This window comes from Chiloscyllium plagiosum, unplaced genomic scaffold (assembly GCF_037043375.1).
Source record: "Chiloscyllium plagiosum isolate Xiang-an unplaced genomic scaffold, Cpla_swu_hap1 HiC_scaffold_9, whole genome shotgun sequence".
NCBI classification, from domain to species: Eukaryota; Metazoa; Chordata; class Chondrichthyes; order Orectolobiformes; family Hemiscylliidae; genus Chiloscyllium; species Chiloscyllium plagiosum.
Genome location: NW_028270147.1, coordinates 13,277,545 through 13,298,014, shown reverse-complemented (window position 1 = coordinate 13,298,014; position 20,470 = coordinate 13,277,545). Strand labels below are relative to the sequence as shown.

Below are 20,470 nucleotides of genomic sequence, written 5' to 3'. Positions count from 1 at the left end.
CAGAATGGATTAAGGCCAGTTGACTTATCATGCTTGTGCCAGCTTTGGGAAAGAACTATTCAATTCTTTCCACCCCTCTGTCTTTCACTACTACACCACAGAAACATTTCCTCTTCGACTTTCCCACTTGAAAATTATTATTGAATTTGCTTCCATCCACCTTTCAGGAAGTCAATTTTAAATCATAAATAACTACAGTAAGAAATACGCTTCTTTGCATCCTTTCTGGTCTCCTCTATACCCTTCCTTGCAATGCCCTTTTCCCTGTGACATCCCAAATGTCAAATCCCAGTGACATCCCAAATGGTCATAATGGAAAAATAAAAGGAAGGTTATAAATCTCCTATTAATAGATTTCCATTAGCACTACACCTAAAGACATTCTTCCTCGTGAGCGAAATATTCAGACTACTTTTCTGTCAGACAGGAATAAATTATATTCAGAAGCAAAGAGTAGTTGTTAGTTTGTTACGATCCCTATGAAGATTCACTGAATGATCCTGCCGTGAAGAAATTACCAGCAAAGTTTACTAAGTACGAGATTTTGCAATTTTTTTTTGATAGGAATCAAAATGACCACAGTAATTGCAGTCTTAACTGATTAAAATGATCCCTTGAAAACATTTGAAGACGAGCAGGTACATTTTCCGAGGTTCCTGATCAACATGGATTGCTCAGCCAGAAATTATTTAATCAATTATCTTATTGCTGCTTGTGGGAGCATGTTGTGCACAGACTGGCTGCTACAATACCTAAATTTAAGCAGCAACGACATTTCAAATTATTGCACACTGGTTCTTACGTACATTGGGAGGTCCTGGTGAAAGACACTGCACAAGTGCAAGTTCTTTCTATCAAAGTTATGTTAAAGTCCAAGTTACAATTTCAAGGCACTCTAACGCTGTCTAATTTTCTTAACCATTACACCAGCAATAAAGAATGGGAGCACATGCATAATATACATTACTTCATACACAATCAGTTACTTTTGAAGTGCAGTGTCTTCCATATAGGCAGACCATTTTGCATAACAGATGATCAATCTTACAGCTTTTGTGGTCTCTGATCAAAGGAGCAGTGTTTTCTAGTAGATGAGGATTCAACCCAGCCATCTTCAAACTTAAAATTTAACCAGTGGCTTGTTCATATTTTTAAAGCTTATTGCCAGAAAACCACTCCAAACTGGAGTAGTGGTATTTCATATGAACTGTGTCACAGCTAAACTGCTTGACCTAGAGGCTCTATTTTCCAGTTACAAAAAGATCACCTTGATCCTGCTGTGGTATGATATATTGGCCAAGTGTTCACTTTGCTTTTCCATGATATTGGAGTATCATTAAAAAAAAATGACCTTAACAGAAATGATTCATTTTTGTCAAGATCTCCTAAATTAAGTCTTGAATTTTGTCAGACCACTTTGCCAGTCAATAGACTTAACAGCCCCTTTGTTATACTATTCTATATAGGAGAAAATGTTCTCTCTTCTCCTGTAGTGCAATTCAGTCAGTGGCTGTTATTAAGGTGGTGCCCCAAGGGAAAAATTCTATTCAAACACAAACATCATGTGTCATTTGTTCGAATGTATTTTTGATTAGAATCTTTTTTTGTTGATTTAACTTTTCCAATTAACTTATTTTGCAGTTTATTCTAAACCTCCTTCCCAACTGAAGTCCAAATCAAGTGTAATTATTTTAGCAGCATTATTCTACAGTCTTCATGACTAATACGTGCAGGCGCATGATAAAATCATTAGTTGGAGGAAATGGGAAGTGTTTTGTTCCCTGCATATGTTGCAAATTTAAAAAGATATCCTGCCAAGTGAAAACATTGACACTGGGATCACCTGAAAAGTGGTTTCAAGCAAACAGAAATATTGAGAGAGTGTGTATAAATATCCAGCACAAAACTGCATCTTTGGAAAGAGTAATTACTTATCGTCAGCTCAAATTAGCTTTGTACTTTAAACAATAGATGTTAAAATTAGATGATTTTTCAGGGATTTGACAGAGAAATACTGAAAGGCAACCTTATCAGCTTTACACTTTAAAAATCCAAATGGCATTAAAATACAGCATTTATCAGTTTCATACCATCCCTACAGTGTGGAAGCAGGCCATTCAGCCCATCAGGTCTGCACTAACCTTCCGAAGAGCATCCCATCTTCTTACCCTATCCCTACAACCTGGCATTTCCCATGGCTAATCCATCTAGCCTGCACATTCCTGAACACTATGGGCAATTTAGCACAGTTAATCCACCTAACCTTCACATCTCTGGACTGTGTGAGGAAACCTACACAGACACAGGGAGAATGTCGAAAAGCGTGGTGCTGGAAAAGCACAGCAGGTCACGCAGCATCCGAGGAGCAGGAGAGTCGATGTTTTAAGCATAAGCTCTTCATCAAGAATGAGGGAGGGGGCCCAAGGGGGCTGAGAAATTGGAGGAGGCGGGGGCTGAGGGGAAGATAGCTGGCAATGTGATTGGTAGATGAAAGTGGGGAGTGATGGTGATAGGTCAGAGAGGAGGGTGGAGCAGATAGGTGGGAAGGGAGATGGACAGGTAGGACAGTTCAAGAGGGCAGTGTCGAGTCAGAGGGTTGGATCTGGGATGAGGTGGCGGGAGGGGAAATGAGGAAACTGGTGAAATCAACATTGATCCCGTGTGGTTGGAGGATCCCAAGGCAGAAGATAAGGCGTTCTTCCTCCAGATGTCGGGTGGCTAGAGTTTGGCTCTGCATGTCCTTGGCAGAGTAGAAAGGGAGTTGAAGTATTCAGCCTCAGGGCTATGAGGTTGATTGGTGCGTGTGTCCCAGCAATGGTTCTCTGAAACATTCCACAAGTTGGCGTCCTGTCTCCCCAATGTGGGGGAGACCACAGAGAGCAGCGGACACAGTAGATGACATGGGTGGAACTACAGGTAAATCTCTGTCAGATGTGGAGGTTCCTTTGTAGCCTTGGACGGAGGTGAGGGGGGAGGCGTGGGTGTAGGTTTTGCGCTTCTTGCAGTGGCGAGGAAAGGTGCTGGGCGGGGAGGGTAGGTTGGTCAGGGGCGGCGTGAACCTAACAAGGGAATCATGGACGGACTGGTCTCTGCAGAATGCAGATAGGGGTGGGGAAGGAAAGATATACCTGGTGGTGGGGTCTGTTTGTATGTGGTGGAAATGGGGGAGGATAATGCATTGTATCTGGAGATTGGTGGGTGGGTGGGTGCGGGGGGGGGGGAGGGGGGGGGGGGGGGGGGTGAGGACCAAAGGGGATCCGTCCTTGTTGCGATTGGAGGGGTGGGTTTCAAGGGCAGGGGTGTGGAGATGTTATGGAGGGTATCGTTGATCACGTGGGAGAGGAAATTATGTCCCTGAAGGAGGAGGCCATCTACAATGCTTTATGGTGGAATTAGTTCTCCTGGGAGCAGATGCGGCAGAGGTGGAGGAATTCGGAAAAAGGAGGCAGGGGAGGAGGAGGTGTAGTCCAGGTAGTTGTGGGAGTCTGTTTGTTTGAAATTTATGTCCATGTTGAGTCCGTCGCCAGAAATAGAGTTAGAAAGGTCCAGGCAGGGCCTCTGCTGCATGTTCTCCCAGGAGGACCAATTCCTCCACAGAACATCCCAGACAGCCTTCTCCTTCTCCCTACTGGGAGAATGTGCAGATTCCACACAATCTATCCAAGGCTGGAATCAAACCAGTGTCCCTGGTGCTGGGAGGTAGCTGTGCTAACCACTGAGCTACTGTGCCACCCATCATTGTTACAGATAGCAGCAAAAGGAAGATGTTGACTATTATTTTTATAATTACCTATAATGTATAGCGTTGATTTTACTCCAAACTAAAATTTGGAAATAAATTACTTTGGAAGTAATGTTAATTATTCACATCCCCACAAGGCATTCAGATTCACTGCAGCTGCAAATGAATTGGATCAGTTTTTACTGCAGAACTACGTGGCAGATTCAAATGAATTTGCATTGTAACATTTGAATTGCTGCCAGGTGAGCTGACTTCACAATTACCTTCTTTCTGCAGCACCAATTCATAGTTGTAAATTTAATTAGTTGGACTTTATGCAGAAAATTCATAGCTTTTTGACTTTCAAATGTTTATTCAAGACCATTTTGTAAGATGCAATAAACTGATTTTAACACAATGTCTGGGAGCCCTGCATGATATGCATAACAAAGTCAGGTTGCTGCCAAAGCTTTATCACGATGAGAGAATTATTATAGTGCTTTAACATACGCTGAAGAGCACAGTGACTTTATAGAGGCATACAAAAATGAGAAAGGTGCAAATTCAGAACCCTATTTTAAAGGTAAGCAATGACATCAAGACAAGTTCCAACTAACAAAAAGCCAAGTTAAATCCAATAGGAGATATATTGAATGACAGAGCTAAAAATGAATGTAATTGACCAGAGTAGTGTAGTTAAAACAAAATTCTAGAATCATTTCGGTAGCAGCTTTTTTTCCCAGAGGTAGCCTGAACTCGAATAGCTCGACAACACACGGACAGCATGTAGAATTTATCACTTTGTAGAATCAACCCATTTATGGCAGCTTGTCTGGATCAATAGTCAACATCTTTACAATCAATGTTGCACCAGTAATTTATGCATCATCTTACAATATAATGTCACCATCTAGTGATTAACATTCCCAAATGCTCCAATTGATACATCTAAGTATTCTTCAAAATCTATCAATATCCTTTAACTAAAACAACCATGCGAGACTCCACAATAACTGCTGATGCTCAAAACAAGTTAAAGCTCAAAATAACCACACCAGTCTAAAATACATACTTGAAGTTACCAACTAAATTTTCTTTGCTTCTTATTGTTACTTATCAATTTACTTATAACTTCTGTCAATAATACAGGCACCATGGTACTGCAACTGATAACACTTTTTATTGTATTTTTCTTGTACAAGTATAACAATAAATTCTAAGTTCTACGCCACTTTAAAACCGAGCTATGTCTGACTAAAACTTTTTACCACACAGTATTTTCACATTTATTATCCCAAGTTTACATACCTTGAGTCATAAAACAACTATAAAACCACAAACCCATGAACTGACATTTTTGCTGGAAGCATGGCTATTTTTCCTGACAATTAATCCCAATTAAACCTGACTAAGCAATGGAGAAATTAAATATCAAAATTATTAAATATTAAAAATAAATCAAACTATATTGAAAGGGGAGAGTGACAGCTGGATTGTCCTAATTGGAACAGTTCTGAAGAACCAATCATCGTTCCTTACTCGTACCCACTACCTATGCAAATCACTGGTTAGATATTACCTGTATTTCAGTCTCCAACCACTGGGGATTTGCATAAATAGTACATGTACTCTATAAACACAATCTTTTTAGATTTAAGAACTTTAGGGTCAGAAAAATTCAATGTAAGAATAGAAACTGTGGAATGAATACATATATATTTTGTTCAGACAATGCAGACCAATTTAACTTGTATGTTGAACAAGATGGGCTGCAAAGAAGGGAGAATGAAGACAACTTCAGAGAGGTTTTGATCGTGATGTAACTTGACCACATCATAAAGACCAAAAATAATTAATGCCAAAGCACTGCACTAAAGAGGGCCCCAAATAATAAATTAAACAAGAAATAAGGCAAAGAATTAGGAACTGTCCAGTCAATGAATTATTTCAGGTGAGCGGACAAATATTATTAGTCGGTTAAGTATGGGATCAGGCACAGCAAGCTCCCACAAGCACCGCCATAATGACTTGATAATTTGTTTTAGGGACGTTGATTAAGATGGTGATTGCATCAGAACTAGAACTTTCTTCCCACAGTTGCAGCCAGACCCACTGAAATTCTCCAGTGATTTCTGTCTTTTCACCAGGAGAACTCCTTTGATCTTTCAAAACTGATGAGGTATATATGGTCCCTGTTTAAAATCCATTGTAAAGATGGGAGATTTGGCCTGGACTTTGTGCTCAAGTGATACTGTATCTCTCAAACGTCTGACCAAAGTGCAGATATTACTATAATTACAACCAGGCCCGTTAGGTTTCCTCATCCAAACAGATCTTTTCATGACTTACATGCCTCAAATGCAGATATAACATTTAAAGTCATGAACTGGCAGCATTACTGGTTTGCCAGGTTTGGGATAAATCAAAATCTGTTTGAATACAGGACTACTATTCTACATGCCTTTCTACAGAAAACAAAGGAGAAAGTGAGGACTGCAGATGCTGGAGATCAGAGCTGAAAATGTGTTGCTGGAAAAGCGCAGCAGGTCAGGCAGCATTCAAGGAGCAGGAGAATCGACGTTTCGGGCATGAGCCCGAAGAAGGCCCGAGTAAGGCCCGAAGAAGCCATTCCTGAAGAAGGGCTCATGCCCGAAACGTTTGATTCTCCTGCTCCTTGGATGCCGCCTGACCTGCTGCGCTTTTCCAGCGACACATTTCCAGTACAGAAAACAAAGCACCAGCCATCAAGAGTTACCTGTAGAAGAGCACATAAGCTTCTGCATTCTGCACAGTTGATTCAGACACTTCCATCACATTCTGGTCATCAAATTCAAACCATCGATTATTCAGATCATTTAGGCAATAAGCTGTATAATGACCACCTAGAGTTAGAATAATACAAACATCTGTAAATTGTATGTGGAGGAACTGAAAAATCACAGATTATAAATTATGACCATTGGCTTAGTGACAGAAAAGCTTGACAGTGTTGTTGAACTGAGGATCTTAAATAACATTTTTGAAGTCCTGAAACCAACAGTCTTCAACAATACTACTTCACCACAAATGCAGTGAAGCAGGCATAGGCATATCTTCCCTCTTTCTCTCCTCTGGGCAAACTATAAAGAAGTGAGCAGTTTCCAAAGTCATAACCTATGAGATCAAGAACTTGATTAACTTCACCTTCAAGACTTGGCAACATATCCCATACGAGGTCCAGTATCTTCAGGCCCCTTATCAAAGGAACATATACTGGCCTTTGCAGCAGTCCAGTAAAGGTTCACTAAGTTGATATTAAGTATGGAGGGACTATCTTAGTAGGAGAGGTTGAGTAGCTTGGGCCTGTAGTCAATGAAATTTAGAAGAATCAGAGGCGATCTTATCGAAACATTCAAGATTCTTAAGACACTCGACAGGATAAATGAGGAAAGATAGTCTCTCTTGTGGGAGAGTCTGGGACCACAGGGTATAATCTCAGATCAAGGGGTCGCACATTTAAGATGGAGATGAGAAGGAGTTTCTACTTCAGATGGCTGTAAATCTGTAGAACTCTTTACTCTCGAGGGCTGTCGAAGCTGAGTTGTTAAGTACGTTCAGGGCTGAGATAGACAGATTTTTAATCAGTGCGGAGATGAAGGGTTATAGGGATATGGCAGGAAAATGGAGTTGAGATCATCCAGGATATAATTTCGTGGTGAAGCAGATTTGATGGGCTGAATGACATATTTTTGCTCCTATATCTTATGATCACCCAATTCATCCTCTTCCAGCAATTGATTTCAATTGTTTCCAGTGGGCTGATACAATACCAACTTCAACCAACCTCTCCGGCAATTCACTCTATAAGCAGATGAAAGCAGGGTCACCCAAGATTTAATGCTCTCCTAATCCTTCTTTTACCCCAACACCCATCTTTTCTTTTATCTGTTGGACAGCACTGCAGTGAATGATTACAGTTCTTAAATAATAACTTGGGTAAAGTTGAAAAGCACCACGAAATAAAGGAATTTGGGACTTCTGGCTTTACATAAAAGAGATACTGAATATAATACGCAGGTGGTTAAAGTGAATTTATATAAAGCATTGATTAGGTTCATTAAACTACAGCACGCTTTATACAAGGGCAGAGTTCAGGAAAACAGCAAAGTTTAAATAGCTATGTAGAGAGATATAAAATATTCAGGGCTTTTTTCACTAGAAACAAGAGGAGATTAAATCAATGAAAAGCTTAGAGTGGTTAAGAAGCAACAGAACATTTCCACTGATCAGCAAACTCTAAAGTCGAATGGTCATTAGAAGATGTTCAAGGGAGAAGTTGGAAGAGGCATCAAATGAATGTATAATTATTTACCAATATTGGGACCAGTGCTACAACATTGAAAATTGAGGGTATCACAGACAAAATGAGCAAAACCACTTCTGGAATTTCTACAGATCTATGAAACATATTTTACTATATAGCAACAAAAATGACTTGCAGACGTAAACCACATGACCATATGACATTCAAAAGCTCTCAGAAGCATAGTTACTGTCGAAATGTAGGAAACATGAGAGCCAATTTGCCGAGACCTTGCTGAATAGTGAAATAATCACTAATAATCATCATTCGGGAGGTAAATAATGGAAACAAAAGATTGTTTGTTAGTCTAAGCAAATTGTAATCAGGTGAAGAAAACCTGCAGAACAGCAAAATGTAACAGATTAAACCAAAAAAAAGCATTTTAATGCAGCATGAAAGGTAGCGATAATCAATCTTTAAGTGATTGGGTCAAATTATTAGCCATACAACACGAGAACTCTTTACTCTTCCAATACTGAAATGGGACTCAAGATCCCAACTCAATTACTAGAATACGCAGATGGGTCCTCAGATTTGGACTCCACCTGAAGCAAATTACACTGCCTTTAATTAAAAAAAACTTGCAATACCTTTCACAACAAAGCAACAGTTTGAGCACTATTAAAAGCACTACAATATTACAAGGCGACATATTGGTGATACTCACAACTGGCAGTGCCATGATGACAGATTACTGATAAGAGATTATAAGTTGTGATTTGAGGCGAGCTGTCTTTAGCAAGGAAAGGTTGAAGATCAAGACTTTCTAAAGGGAATGACACATGGCTGTTGATTTTGGTGGAAAACATGAGCTCATGTCTGAATCGCTTCAAGTGAATGCACAAAATCTACAATAAAATAAATCAATTACAACAACACTATTAGATCTCTGATGCGCTTGACATATAAACAATTAGTTTAAAATGAAGTGATTTATATCAGCAAACATGGCAGACATTCTGTGCAAAACAAGATTCCACAGATAGCAATAAGATAAATGGCCTCAGCTTATATGTTCAAGTACTGGAATGGGGTTTGAATACACAACGTCTGACTCAGGAAGAATGCTACCACAAAATAAAATGGACATATGGCACGCAGGTTCACCAGTGGGAAACCCACCAGCTCAACCATTATGATAGGAATCTTCCACAAACAAAATGTTGTGGAAACGGATTGATTGGTAGTTGTGCTCCCTCATGTGTCAGAGTTGAAAAGTGTGGTGCCGGAAAAGCATAGCAGGTCAGGTAGCATCCGAGGAGCAGAACAGTCGACGTTTCGGGCATGAGCCCTTTGTCAGGAATGTGGAGGGAGAAGGGGGATGACAGATTAATATAGGGATGGGTGGGGCTGGAGGGAAGGTAAGTGAGATGGTGACAGGTGAATGCAGGTGGTGGGGGGGGGGGGCGTAATTGTGATAGGTCGGTAGGGAGGGTACAATGGATAGGTGGGAAGGAAGATGCACAGATAGGACAGGCCAAGAGGGTGATGCCAAGATAGAGGGTTGGATCTGGGATGATATGGGGGGAGGGAAGAGGAGATTTGGAAACTAGTGAAGTCAATGTTGATGCCGTTGGAGGGTCCCAAGGTAGAAGATGAGGCGTTCTTCCTCCAGTTGGTGGGCAGCTTTGATTTGGCAGAGGATGAGGCCCAGGATGTGCATGCACTTGGGGGATGCGTGAGGGGAAATGGGAGTAGTTAGCCACAGGATGGTGGAGTCGTTTGGTGTGTGCAGATCAGAGATGTTCCTGAACCGCTCCACAAGACGGCATCCCGTCTCCTCGATGTAGTCTCCTCTACATTGGGAGCAACGGATGCGGTAGATGAGGTAGGTGAATGTGCAGGAAACTCTCTGCCAGATTTGAAATTACCCTTTAGGGCCTTGAGAGGGGGGAGGGGTGACAAAAATCAATTTTACTGCCTGACTTGAAAATTATCTGGGATTCATGATAGAACCTTGAATTTTCTGATCATTAGAACAATACTGAGTGCTACCTCCATCCTGTACATCAACAGGACAATGCTTACTGTGTTCCCTTTAACTCTGATACATCCCTGCAATTATATAATTGGCAAAGAAATCACAGATTAGTCTATTGTTTAGGGATGAAAGAGAAACAACAGCTCGGGATTCTCCATTTTGTACTGAAATCCCAAAGATTGCTGAGCTAAATTTTAAAAATGGAAACATAGGATTTAAAGTGATTAAAAATATTTACCTCCGGTAACTTCTGCACTTTGCAGAATTTAACACCATTTCGCAATCTGGAAGAGGAAAAATAGTGAAATAAGAAAGCTCAGAAAATACAATGGGTCACCTTGCACAGACCATGCACAATTTAGGGATAGATTCAATTGACTGTCAGCTTTCCACCAAAAGATTCGAACAAAACACAACATTAATTCATCCAAACAACTCAAATGTTCAACAATGGTGCGAATCTTTCTTCACAAATATATCCTTTACACTACTGCTCCATGGACAGCTTGGTCACACAACTCTATGCCTGCCCCATCACTTCCAATACACCTTTGCACCATTCCCAGTGCTGTGAAGAATAACTGCTTTTGGTGAAAGCCTGCTGACAAGATAGCAATGGATAAGAAAGGCGATTTGGCATGTCCTCTCTCATCCATTAATTAAGTGACCACCTCACTTGCAGCAGAGTATTAAACGTCTTAGCTGCACGTGTTTTTGAGTAGTGTATGAAATTCTTCCTGACATTTCTCACCCCTCATGGCAGGCGAATCCACTATTCTCTTGTTTTGGTACAACTAACTAGAGGTAGTATTTAATATATACAGACCATTTAAAAGATATTTGTGCAAATGTAATCATTTTGGACATATACATAATATAGAAGCAAGGTGTAAGCCAGGGAATCTAGGACCAGGGGGTCACAGCCCAAGGATATGGGATAGGTTATTTAGGGCCGAGTTGAGAGATTTCATTACCCAGACAGTGCTGAACCTGCACAATCCTCTGTCACAGAAAGCAGCTAAGACCAAAACATTTTTTTTTCCCCAAGGAGTTAGATATAGTTCCAGAGCTAAGAGTACAGGGTGAAAGCAAGAACAGGTACTGAACTGGATGATCAGCTTTGATTATAAGGGCTTCGATGGAGGAATCTATTAAGTCTGTACAAGAAAACGTTCTTATTCAGTATGTGGATGCACCTACTTGAGGAGGAGCAATACTTGACCTTCTGCCGTGCAATAAGTCAGGGCTAGTCATTGAGGTGTCAGTCAGGGAATACTTTGGGGCAAGTGATTATAATTCGATCAGATTTAAATTATGATGTGGAGGAGCCGGTATTGGACTGGGGTGGACAAAGTTAAAAATCACACAGCACCAGGTTATGGTCCAACAGGTTTATTCGGAAGTACAAGCTTTCGGAAGCACTGCTCTTTCGTCAGGTAGATAGTGGGGCAGGATCATAGGAATTAGAATTTATCGTATAAGATCAAAGTGTCATACAACTGATGCAATGTATTCAGCAAACCTAGATTGCTGTTAAGTCTTTAATAACTTGGAATGTGTAGCAGGTGATTTCTCAGCTCAGACAATGCATTAAAGGTGTGAGGTTCGAGCCTGTCTGTATTCCAATCTTGAGTCAGACTGGTTCTATTTCCAAAGTAGGAATTTATAAGATATCAGACAGACTGACTGCCTACAGATTGTGCACTGTTTGAACAAGACAGAGAGACAGAGAGACAGACAGACAGAGAGACAGACAGACAGAGAGACAGACAGACAGAGAGACAGACAGACAGAGAGACAGACAGAGAGAGAGACAGACAGAGAGAGAGACAGACAGAGAGAGAGACAGACAGAGAGAGAGAGAGACAGAGAGAGAGACAGACAGAGAGAGAGAGAGACAGACAGACAGAGAGACAGACAGACAGAGAGAGAGACAGACAGAGAGAGAGACAGACAGAGAGAGAGACAGACAGAGAGAGAGACAGACAGAGAGAGAGACAGACAGAGACAGACAGAGAGAGAGACAGAGAGAGAGAGACAGAGAGAGAGAGACAGAGAGAGAGACAGAGAGAGAGCACGCATCAGAGTGTGTGCGAGTGTGACGCCGCATATGCCTGTTAGAGGGTGTGCGTGAGTATGAACGTGGGGGTGTCTGTGTGTCTGAGATAGAGTGTGTGCATGAGACAGAGTCTGTGTGACTGTGTTCGTGCGTGTGAGAGAGAGAGAGATCAGGTTGATGAGAAGTTAGCTTGCTGAGCTTCAAGGTTTGTTTTCAGATGTTTCGTCACCATACTGGTGAACATCATCAGTGAGAGTCTCCAGTGAAGTGCTGGTGGTATGTCCCACCTCTCTATTTATAGGTCTTGGTTTGTTAAGGTGGGTGATGTCATTTCCAGTTTTTTTTAAGGGAAGGTAGATAGGGTCTAAATCGATGTGTTTATTGATGGAGTTCTGGTTAGAATGCCATGCCTTTAAGTATTCTCGTGGATGTCTTTGTTTCGCCTGTCCTAGGATGAGTGTGTTGTCCCAGTCAAAGTGGCGTCCCTCTTTGTCTGTATGTACAAAAACTAGTGATAGTGGGTTGTGTCTTTTGGTGGTCACTTGGTGTTCATGTATCCCGATGGCAAGTTTCCTGCTAGTTTGTCCGATGTCGTGTTTTCTTTTTACAGTTCTTGCACGATATCTTGTTAGTTTTGCTGGTGTTATCTATTGGATCCTTGCGGAGTGTGTGTGTACGTGCGTGTGTAGTGGGGTCATCTGTAGTGTGACACAAATCCAAGATTCCAATTGAGGCCATCCTCATGAGTACCAAACCTGGCTATCAGCTTCTGCTCAGTGACTCTGCCTTGGTGTTTGAGCTGAGAGGTCAATTTTTCTTTTGTAAAACCTTAAATTATCTCAGGATTGTGACTTGAAAGAAGTTCTGGGATTTACATATTAATGAATCAAAACCTGCAACCCATTCTAAGTGATTAAAGACTTTTATTGCATCAGTTGTATGACACTTTGGTCTTTTACTACAAACTCTGTGTCCTATGATGCTACCCCAGTAACTATCTGATGAAGGAGCAGCGCTCCAAAAGCTTGTACTTCCAAGTAAACTTTTTGGACTATAACCTGGTGTTGTGATTTTTAACTAGCTTTAAAAGAGTTATTGGAACAGATAGAATTGATCAAAAGTTAAAGTTCTAAATTAGCGTAAGGCCAATTATGACAGTATTAGACAGGAACTTTCTAAAAAGAACGGGGGAGGCGATCCACAGGTAAAGGGATGTGGGAAGCCTTTAAGAATGAGGTAACGAGAGCTCACTAACAGTTATGCTCCTGTTAGTGTAAGCAGCAAGGCCGATTAGATGTAGGGAATGCTGGATGACATTCCCTACACCTATCACTTACAGCATAAGGACTTTAGGAGTATACTTAAGAGGGAAGCCAGGAGGGCAAAAAGGGGACATGCGATAGCATTGGCAAATAGAGTTGAGAATTCAACATGATTTTGTAAGTACATTAAAGTACATTAGGAGACAATAGGGCACTTAACAATCAGTGGGGTGGTCTATGTGAAGCCGGAGATGAGTGAGCTAATAAACGAATATTTCACGTTAGTATTTACTGTAGAGAAGAACATGGAAGCTAGGGAAATAAATAGTCTTGTCTTGAAAAGAGTTCCTATTACAGAAGAGGAGGTGCTGAATGCCTTCAAACACAAAGGAGAGAACCTCCCAGGACCCGATTAGGTCTTTCCCAGAGCTTTGTGGGAAGGTAGGGAAGAGACTGCTGGGCCACTTGCTGAGGTATTTATATCGACAGGCATGGGTGATGTGCTGGGAGACTGGAGGTTGGCTGACGTGGTACCATTTTTAAAGAAAATTCCCTGTCGTTTCCTTCAGCCTATAAACTGGTCAACCTTACAATCACTGATGGGCAAGTTGTTGGAGGGGATTCTAAGGGACAGGTTTTACATGCACTTGGAAAGACAAGGACTGATTAGGGAGAGTCAACATGTGTGAGGGAAGTCATGTCTCATCAATTTGACTGAATATTTTGAAAATGTGACAAAGATGATTGACAAAGGCAGAGCGGTAGACTTTGTCTATATGGACTGAATTAAAGCATTCAACAAAGGTAGACTAGTTAGTATGGTGAGATTGCACGGTAGACTAGTTAGTATGGTGAGATTGCATGGGATCCATTAGACACAAAATTGGCTTCAAGGCAGGAGACTGAAGTGATGGTAGAGGGTTGCTTTTGGAGGTCTGTGACCAGGGGTATGCCACAAGGATCAGAGCTAAGTCCACTGCTTTTCATCATTTATATAAATGATTTAAGATGTGAATATAGTAGGTGTGGTTAGTAAGTTTGTAGATGACACCAAAATATTTAATGCAGTGGACACTGAAGATGATTACCGAAGAGTTCAAAGGGACCTTGATCAGTTTAAAAGAACAATCCCTTCAAAGGTTTAATCATGCATATCACTTAAAATTATGCAGCATGCACAGGGAGTTAGAGTTCTGTGAGGCCTAGCAACTTATATGGCTAATTACTTCAGAATTTTATTATTCATTACTAATGCTGAATTTAATAACACTGCAACATTACATCAGTTCTACAACTTGGCCAACACCCAGCAAATTAAATTGGAGGTTGGTAAGCATTTTAAAAATAGAAATAAATATCATTAAACCAAATTGAGGACTACCATCCATGCAATGAGGAAATGACTTGAAGTCAGCAGATAAAATGCATAATAACTTGGAAGCACAGAATTCCAACTGGGCTAAATAGCCTCCATCTGTACATCGAGTCTGCACCAATCCTCTGAAGAGCATCCCACCCCCTCCAGCCTCTCACCACAGCTTCACATTTTCCACTGCTACCCCTGGATACCAAGGGGCAATTTTTCATGGATGTTGCCATGTACTGAGGTTTTGAAAAAAATAGGCCGATAGGCTGGGACCTTTTTTCACTGGAGCATGGGAGGTTGAGGGTTGACCTTACAGATGTTTACAAAAACATGAAGTACATAGACAAGGTGAATATCATGGGTCTTTTCCCTAGGGTGGGGGAGTTCAAACCTAGGGGGCATATTTTTTAGGTGAGAGGAGAAAGTTTTAAGAAGTACGAGGGGCAACATGTACTCCTACTCGCTCTTTTTTGTTATGTTTGTACACAAGTGGGAAGACTTAACAGTTTTAAAATGTTAATATTGTAATGCAATATTAATGATGCTGAAATGGATTAAAGATGACAGAAGGCAGCACAATCAACTGTTGAAAAACTGATTGAACAACATACCACAAGTGGCTATTATGCTGAATACCTAGAATTTGAATTGCTTTCATGTGTCAGGTACACTTTGCTTTTACCATGTATATATCCAAAATTATTCAAGTTTAAAAATTAGACAAGTATATGAACACTCTAATTATCAAACTGTTTACTGTATGCACATAAATATAGTTTCTACACTCAGTTGTTTCTCTTGACATTCGAAGTTGGCCTAGTCCCGAGTTTCACTGCAAACTCCCAATGCTGAATAACAATATTTTCTCAGAGTCTCATATCATGGCAGTTCATTCTTAACTGCTCTCTTCTCATTTGTGTCAAGCCTGCTAACAGTGAGACAGTGGCACACAACCACCTTCTCCAGATATGGAATTTAGTATCAAGACTTTGACAGCTGAAGGCACTGGATGTTACTTGCTGACAAGGTTAAGTTTTGAAATTCCCTCAAGCTCCCTGCCTCTTTCCTTCTCTTCTCTCCTCTAAGATGACCTTTAGAACATTCCCCCTTTGACTCGATGTTTGGCTAATTACCCCACTAGCAACTTATGTAGTTCAGCATTGAATTTTGCTCCTGTACAGTGCCTTGAGATGTAAATGGAAACTGTAATTATGTGGAATAAATACATTTTACAAGAGATGACCCTGGTGTACTCCCAGTGTGCCCTGCTGTATTTCAGACCCTCTATTTTTGCCACTTTTCCTTATCATTTTACTTCTGCATTTCCTTTGGGGATGTCAGCCTTCAAGTTGCTGTTCTTTGTTCTGATTTGTTTCCTCTTCCTGATCATTGTTTATATCTTCATTTCGAATGAAGATTTACACTACCAATATTTTTATTCTCAGCTCCGAATTGACAAACTGTGGTTACTAGATCATTCTGTTTTATTTTCAAATTTGTTTAGATTTTTCCTCTTAGCACTGTCCTGATGCTACTCGACATACTTCTGGCCAACATACCCCCAGTGGTGTGGGAAACGCATGAGTAACCCAAGTGAAAATTGTGGAACTCCCTACCGAATAGCACCATGGTTGCACCTTAGTGAGCAAGTACAAGAAGACAGCCCATTACCAACACTTCAATGGCAACTAGGGATGGTCAATAGTTTGACTATTCTAGTAATGTTCATATCCCCAGAATCAATTCTAAAAGCTTCAGATATTCAACGCAAGGTGGTTTGATAGTTATTCGTGAGCAAAGTTCAGAATGACAAACATTGCTGAATGGAAGCACAAAAATCTGTTTAACAGAAATCAAATAATTCAAGCCAGATCATTGACCTTAGAAACATGCATTGTACTTACTTTTTACATTTTTCACAGCTGTACATGTTATCACCTGCAATATTATAAAATTGTTTTATAAAGTATATAAAACAAAGCAGATTTTAAAAGCTTTAGATACTCAATGAAAGATGGTTTGATATTTATTCATGAGCAAAGCTCAGAATGACAAACATTGATGAATAGATGCACAAAAAAACTGTTTAATAGAGATCAAATGCTTCAAGTTGGATAGTTGGAATTTAGAAGAATGAGGGGATATCAAATTGAGGTATTCATGACGATAAAAGGTGTGGATAAAATAGATGTGGAGCGGATGTTTCCTCTTGTGGGGCATTCTAGGACAAGAGGTCGTAGTCTGAGGATAAGGGATAGCACATTTAAAACAGAATGGAGGGAAACTACTCCGCCCAAAGGGCTGTGAATCTGTGGAATTCACTACCCCAAAGTGTGGTGGATGCTGCGATAGTGAGTAAATTCAAGGAGGAGTTAGACAAATGTTTAATTGATAATGGGTTGAAGGGATACAGAGAGAAGGCAGGAAAATGGGGGTGAGGGGCATATCAGCCATGATTGAATGACAGTGCAGACACGATGGGCTGAATGGCCTAATTCTGCTCCTATATCTGATGAACTTATAAAACTTCCATCTGTTTGCCATTTGTGAACAACCACATCCTCGTTTTGCAAACGGTCAAATTTTACCATCCAACTGCTGGATTTAAAACAGTGATTGACACTAGATTTTGTGGAAAATTCAGAATACAGCAGGCTATTATTCAACTACAGTATATCAATCTATAACATTTCCTCCCGTGGACACATTTGTTGTAATCTATTGGAATGGTAAAAACCAAAAGAACGGAGGAAGGGTCGCTTGATCCAAATCATTAACTCTGATCTCTCTCTGCAGATGTTGCCATACCTGCTGGGCTTTTCCAGCAATTTCTGTTTTTGTTTCTGTTTGAATGGTGTCTGAAACTACATCAAATTCTGCCTTCGCTACAAGGATGTAAGTTGAGAGCTTGAATTCAGCTTGATATGATGCACTGCACAGATGCTGGTACTGACACAAATGGTCTCCAGCTGTACTGTAAAATTAAATGATTCCATTAGATTATATAATTCAGATTACCATGAAACTACTGGATTGTTTGAAAAATCTATTCAATTGGTTAATACCTTTTAGGGAAGGAAATCTACCACTCTCACTTGTTCTGACTTATATGTGAATCTGGACCAACAGCAATAAGATGAGGGCATAGATAGGGTAAATAGACAAAGTCTTTTCCCTGGGGTAAGGGAGTCCAGAACTAGAGGGATTAAGTTTAGGATTAGAGGGGAAAGATATATAAGGGACCTAAGGGACAACATTTTCACACAGATGATGGACCATGTATGGATGAGCTGCCAGAGGAAGTGGTGGAGACTGGTACAATTACAATATTTAAAAGGCATCTGGAGGAGTTTAGAGGGATATGGGCTGAGTGCTGGCAAATGGGACTAGATTAAGTTAGCATATCTGGTCTGCATGGACAAGTTGGACCGAAGGGTCTGTTTCCGTGCTGTACATTTCTATGATTCTATGACTGATTAGCAAATGCCCTCTGAAATGGCTCAACAAGCCATTTGGTCATATTCAAAATGACAGCTCACTAATGTCTCTACAAGGAGGATTGAAGATGTACAATAAAGATGCTGACCTCACTAGCAAAGCTCACATCCAGTGAATGAAAGTGTCTCTGGACAACAAGTAGGAAATAAAAAAGATAGACTTTTTTAATCTCCCTCCTTCAGCCCAGTGATACACAAGCCATTTGTATCTTTCAGGGTTCCTCTTCAATCCTTCAACACTCGAGCTTGAAGTGTACAAATTCTACCCTAGACTGTGCCTTAATACTCGACTTTGGCCAATGTAGACACATTATGCTAGCAAATTACAACATATGCTTTCAAATAGTCTTTGACATAGAACACATCTGTCAACATAATTGATTCAGAAAGACAGCTCAAGAGTGAGCAATGTTATTGAAATTCACTTTTATGGCAGCGTACAGATGTCATTATATCCACCACATCATTCTTCCAACAACTATAAAAATATTTTAAGTGTATACAAAATCCTTACTCACCTTTGAGCTCGTCTCTGGCGAAGAAGGCAGCCAGACAATCCTGCAAGGATACCACAGGACCCCAGAACCAACTAAGAACACAAAAAATAATAAACACAAAGGTATTAAATTCAAAAAGCTTGCAACTGCTTCACTCCCATAGACAGAGCAGTTTTAAAATAATTTTAGTTACATTTTTATTCCCTTCCTCTTCCAAAGTACAACACACACCTTTTAATGTATTCCATGACATATGCTATCCAACCTTGTGGCGTATATGCTTCACCACATGACCCTGCCTTCACTAAGGACATCTGGTGACTTGACGAATGCAACTTGGCCAGGTCTTCTTTCCCTGGGATAGGCAGAGAGAGATCCTGAAAGGTCTCCAAGGTGGTGGATACCTGCAGGCAAAAAGCAGAGATTGAAAAGATGAGAAATTTAAAAAAAAGCAAAACCAATTAGGATTTTTAGTCTCCAAGAGAAATGCAAGGGTCACATTCCAATTATAGACCATACGTCAGTACTGACAACTCAAGGGAAGCAATCAACACGAAAAAAGAGTGGCAGAGGAGTGGGCATGGTGGTGAAGAATAGTGACAGGCTATCAGAGAAATATGCTCAATACTAGTGCAAACAGGAAATGCTACTTGATAGCATTCGTGGTTCTACTAAGCCTTATAATTTAATTAGATTCTAATCACACCCCCACATATTGCATACACCATTTTGCAACCCTAATATCTGCACACATATACCTGGATTTTTTTAACAATACAAAAAGGTGCATCATAAACTAGGCATGATCTAACTGACAAAAATAATTCACTGATTTTTGTGATAAATGAAAGAATGACTCTGCTTAGCAATCAAATGCAAGTGGTGTCAGCAGTGATTAGCAATGCCAAGGGTGAATGACTTCTACCAGTTTAGAAACAAGCGATTTCACGAGCTGTGATTACATTGTATTTGCAAAACTTCAGCAGCAGATAGCTGTACATGGTAACTGTATACAACATGAATCAAGTCTCTTGCTCCCAATTTATAATATAGGCAGTCCACAGCTGTCCCTGGATCACCATTCAGATCTCAAGCCCAATTTCATGGCCATTGCCATACCAATACAATATCTCAAGTTCCACTTCAACCACCTGCCTATATTATGGGTGACCGCCATTGTTTAAATGTAAAGAATGGTTTAAACTAAGGGGCCTCCTGCGTCATGTTAGTTTCTCTACCTCTAGATGACGAGGCCTGGGTTTAAGTCCCATCTGTTTCACATGGGTGTCATAACAACTCTGAACAGATTGATTTAAAGAAAAAAGGTTTAGCCCAGCAGAATCCAGATTATTTACCAATACAAGAATGGCTCAATTGATAGAAAATATCTAAATCTGTCTGTCAGCTAAGTATTTAGATTTTAACTCCTCCTTGTCTGGTCAGGGTCAAGAATTGATTTGATAAAATAAATTCAGTTTATTTTGTTGAAATGCCATTTTATATTGCGAGTCAGTGGGTTTTCTACTCTAACATCAATAGGATCGTGGTTTAGGCTGGTGTTCACTTTTTAGTACTCAGAAATTACTGATTCCTAATTATTCTTTAATGGAGTGGACCCAATCAGATGGCAAGCCGGAGGGCAGAGTGTCTCTGTGGTTAAGTGCAGAATTACTCTGGGAATGACCAATTTTGATTAGATAGTTCTGTTTTGAGATAGGTGGGCAGCAATTCTGACAATTAGAAGC

General features: G+C 40.4%; 1 protein-coding gene across 3 annotated transcripts in view; it reads right to left on the bottom strand.

Moving 5' to 3' along the window:
- usp33 (ubiquitin specific peptidase 33) overlaps window positions 1-20,470 on the bottom strand; it is a 97,456-nt gene that overhangs the window by 27,560 nt on the left and 49,426 nt on the right. For all 3 annotated transcript variants that reach the window (XR_015758103.1, XM_087990412.1, XM_087990413.1), the window contains exons 13-18: window positions 18,957-19,129; window positions 18,747-18,817; window positions 16,636-16,669; window positions 10,283-10,328; window positions 8,731-8,911; window positions 6,477-6,603 (exon numbers count right to left, since the gene is read on the bottom strand). Coding sequence is in view for 2 of the 3 variants with exons in the window: in XM_087990412.1 (XP_087846538.1) it covers window positions 6,477-6,603; window positions 8,731-8,911; window positions 10,283-10,328; window positions 16,636-16,669; window positions 18,747-18,817; window positions 18,957-19,129 (632 nt within the window). In the remaining variant the exon portion in view is untranslated. The remainder of the gene's footprint in view (window positions 1-6,476; window positions 6,604-8,730; window positions 8,912-10,282; window positions 10,329-16,635; window positions 16,670-18,746; window positions 18,818-18,956; window positions 19,130-20,470) is intronic.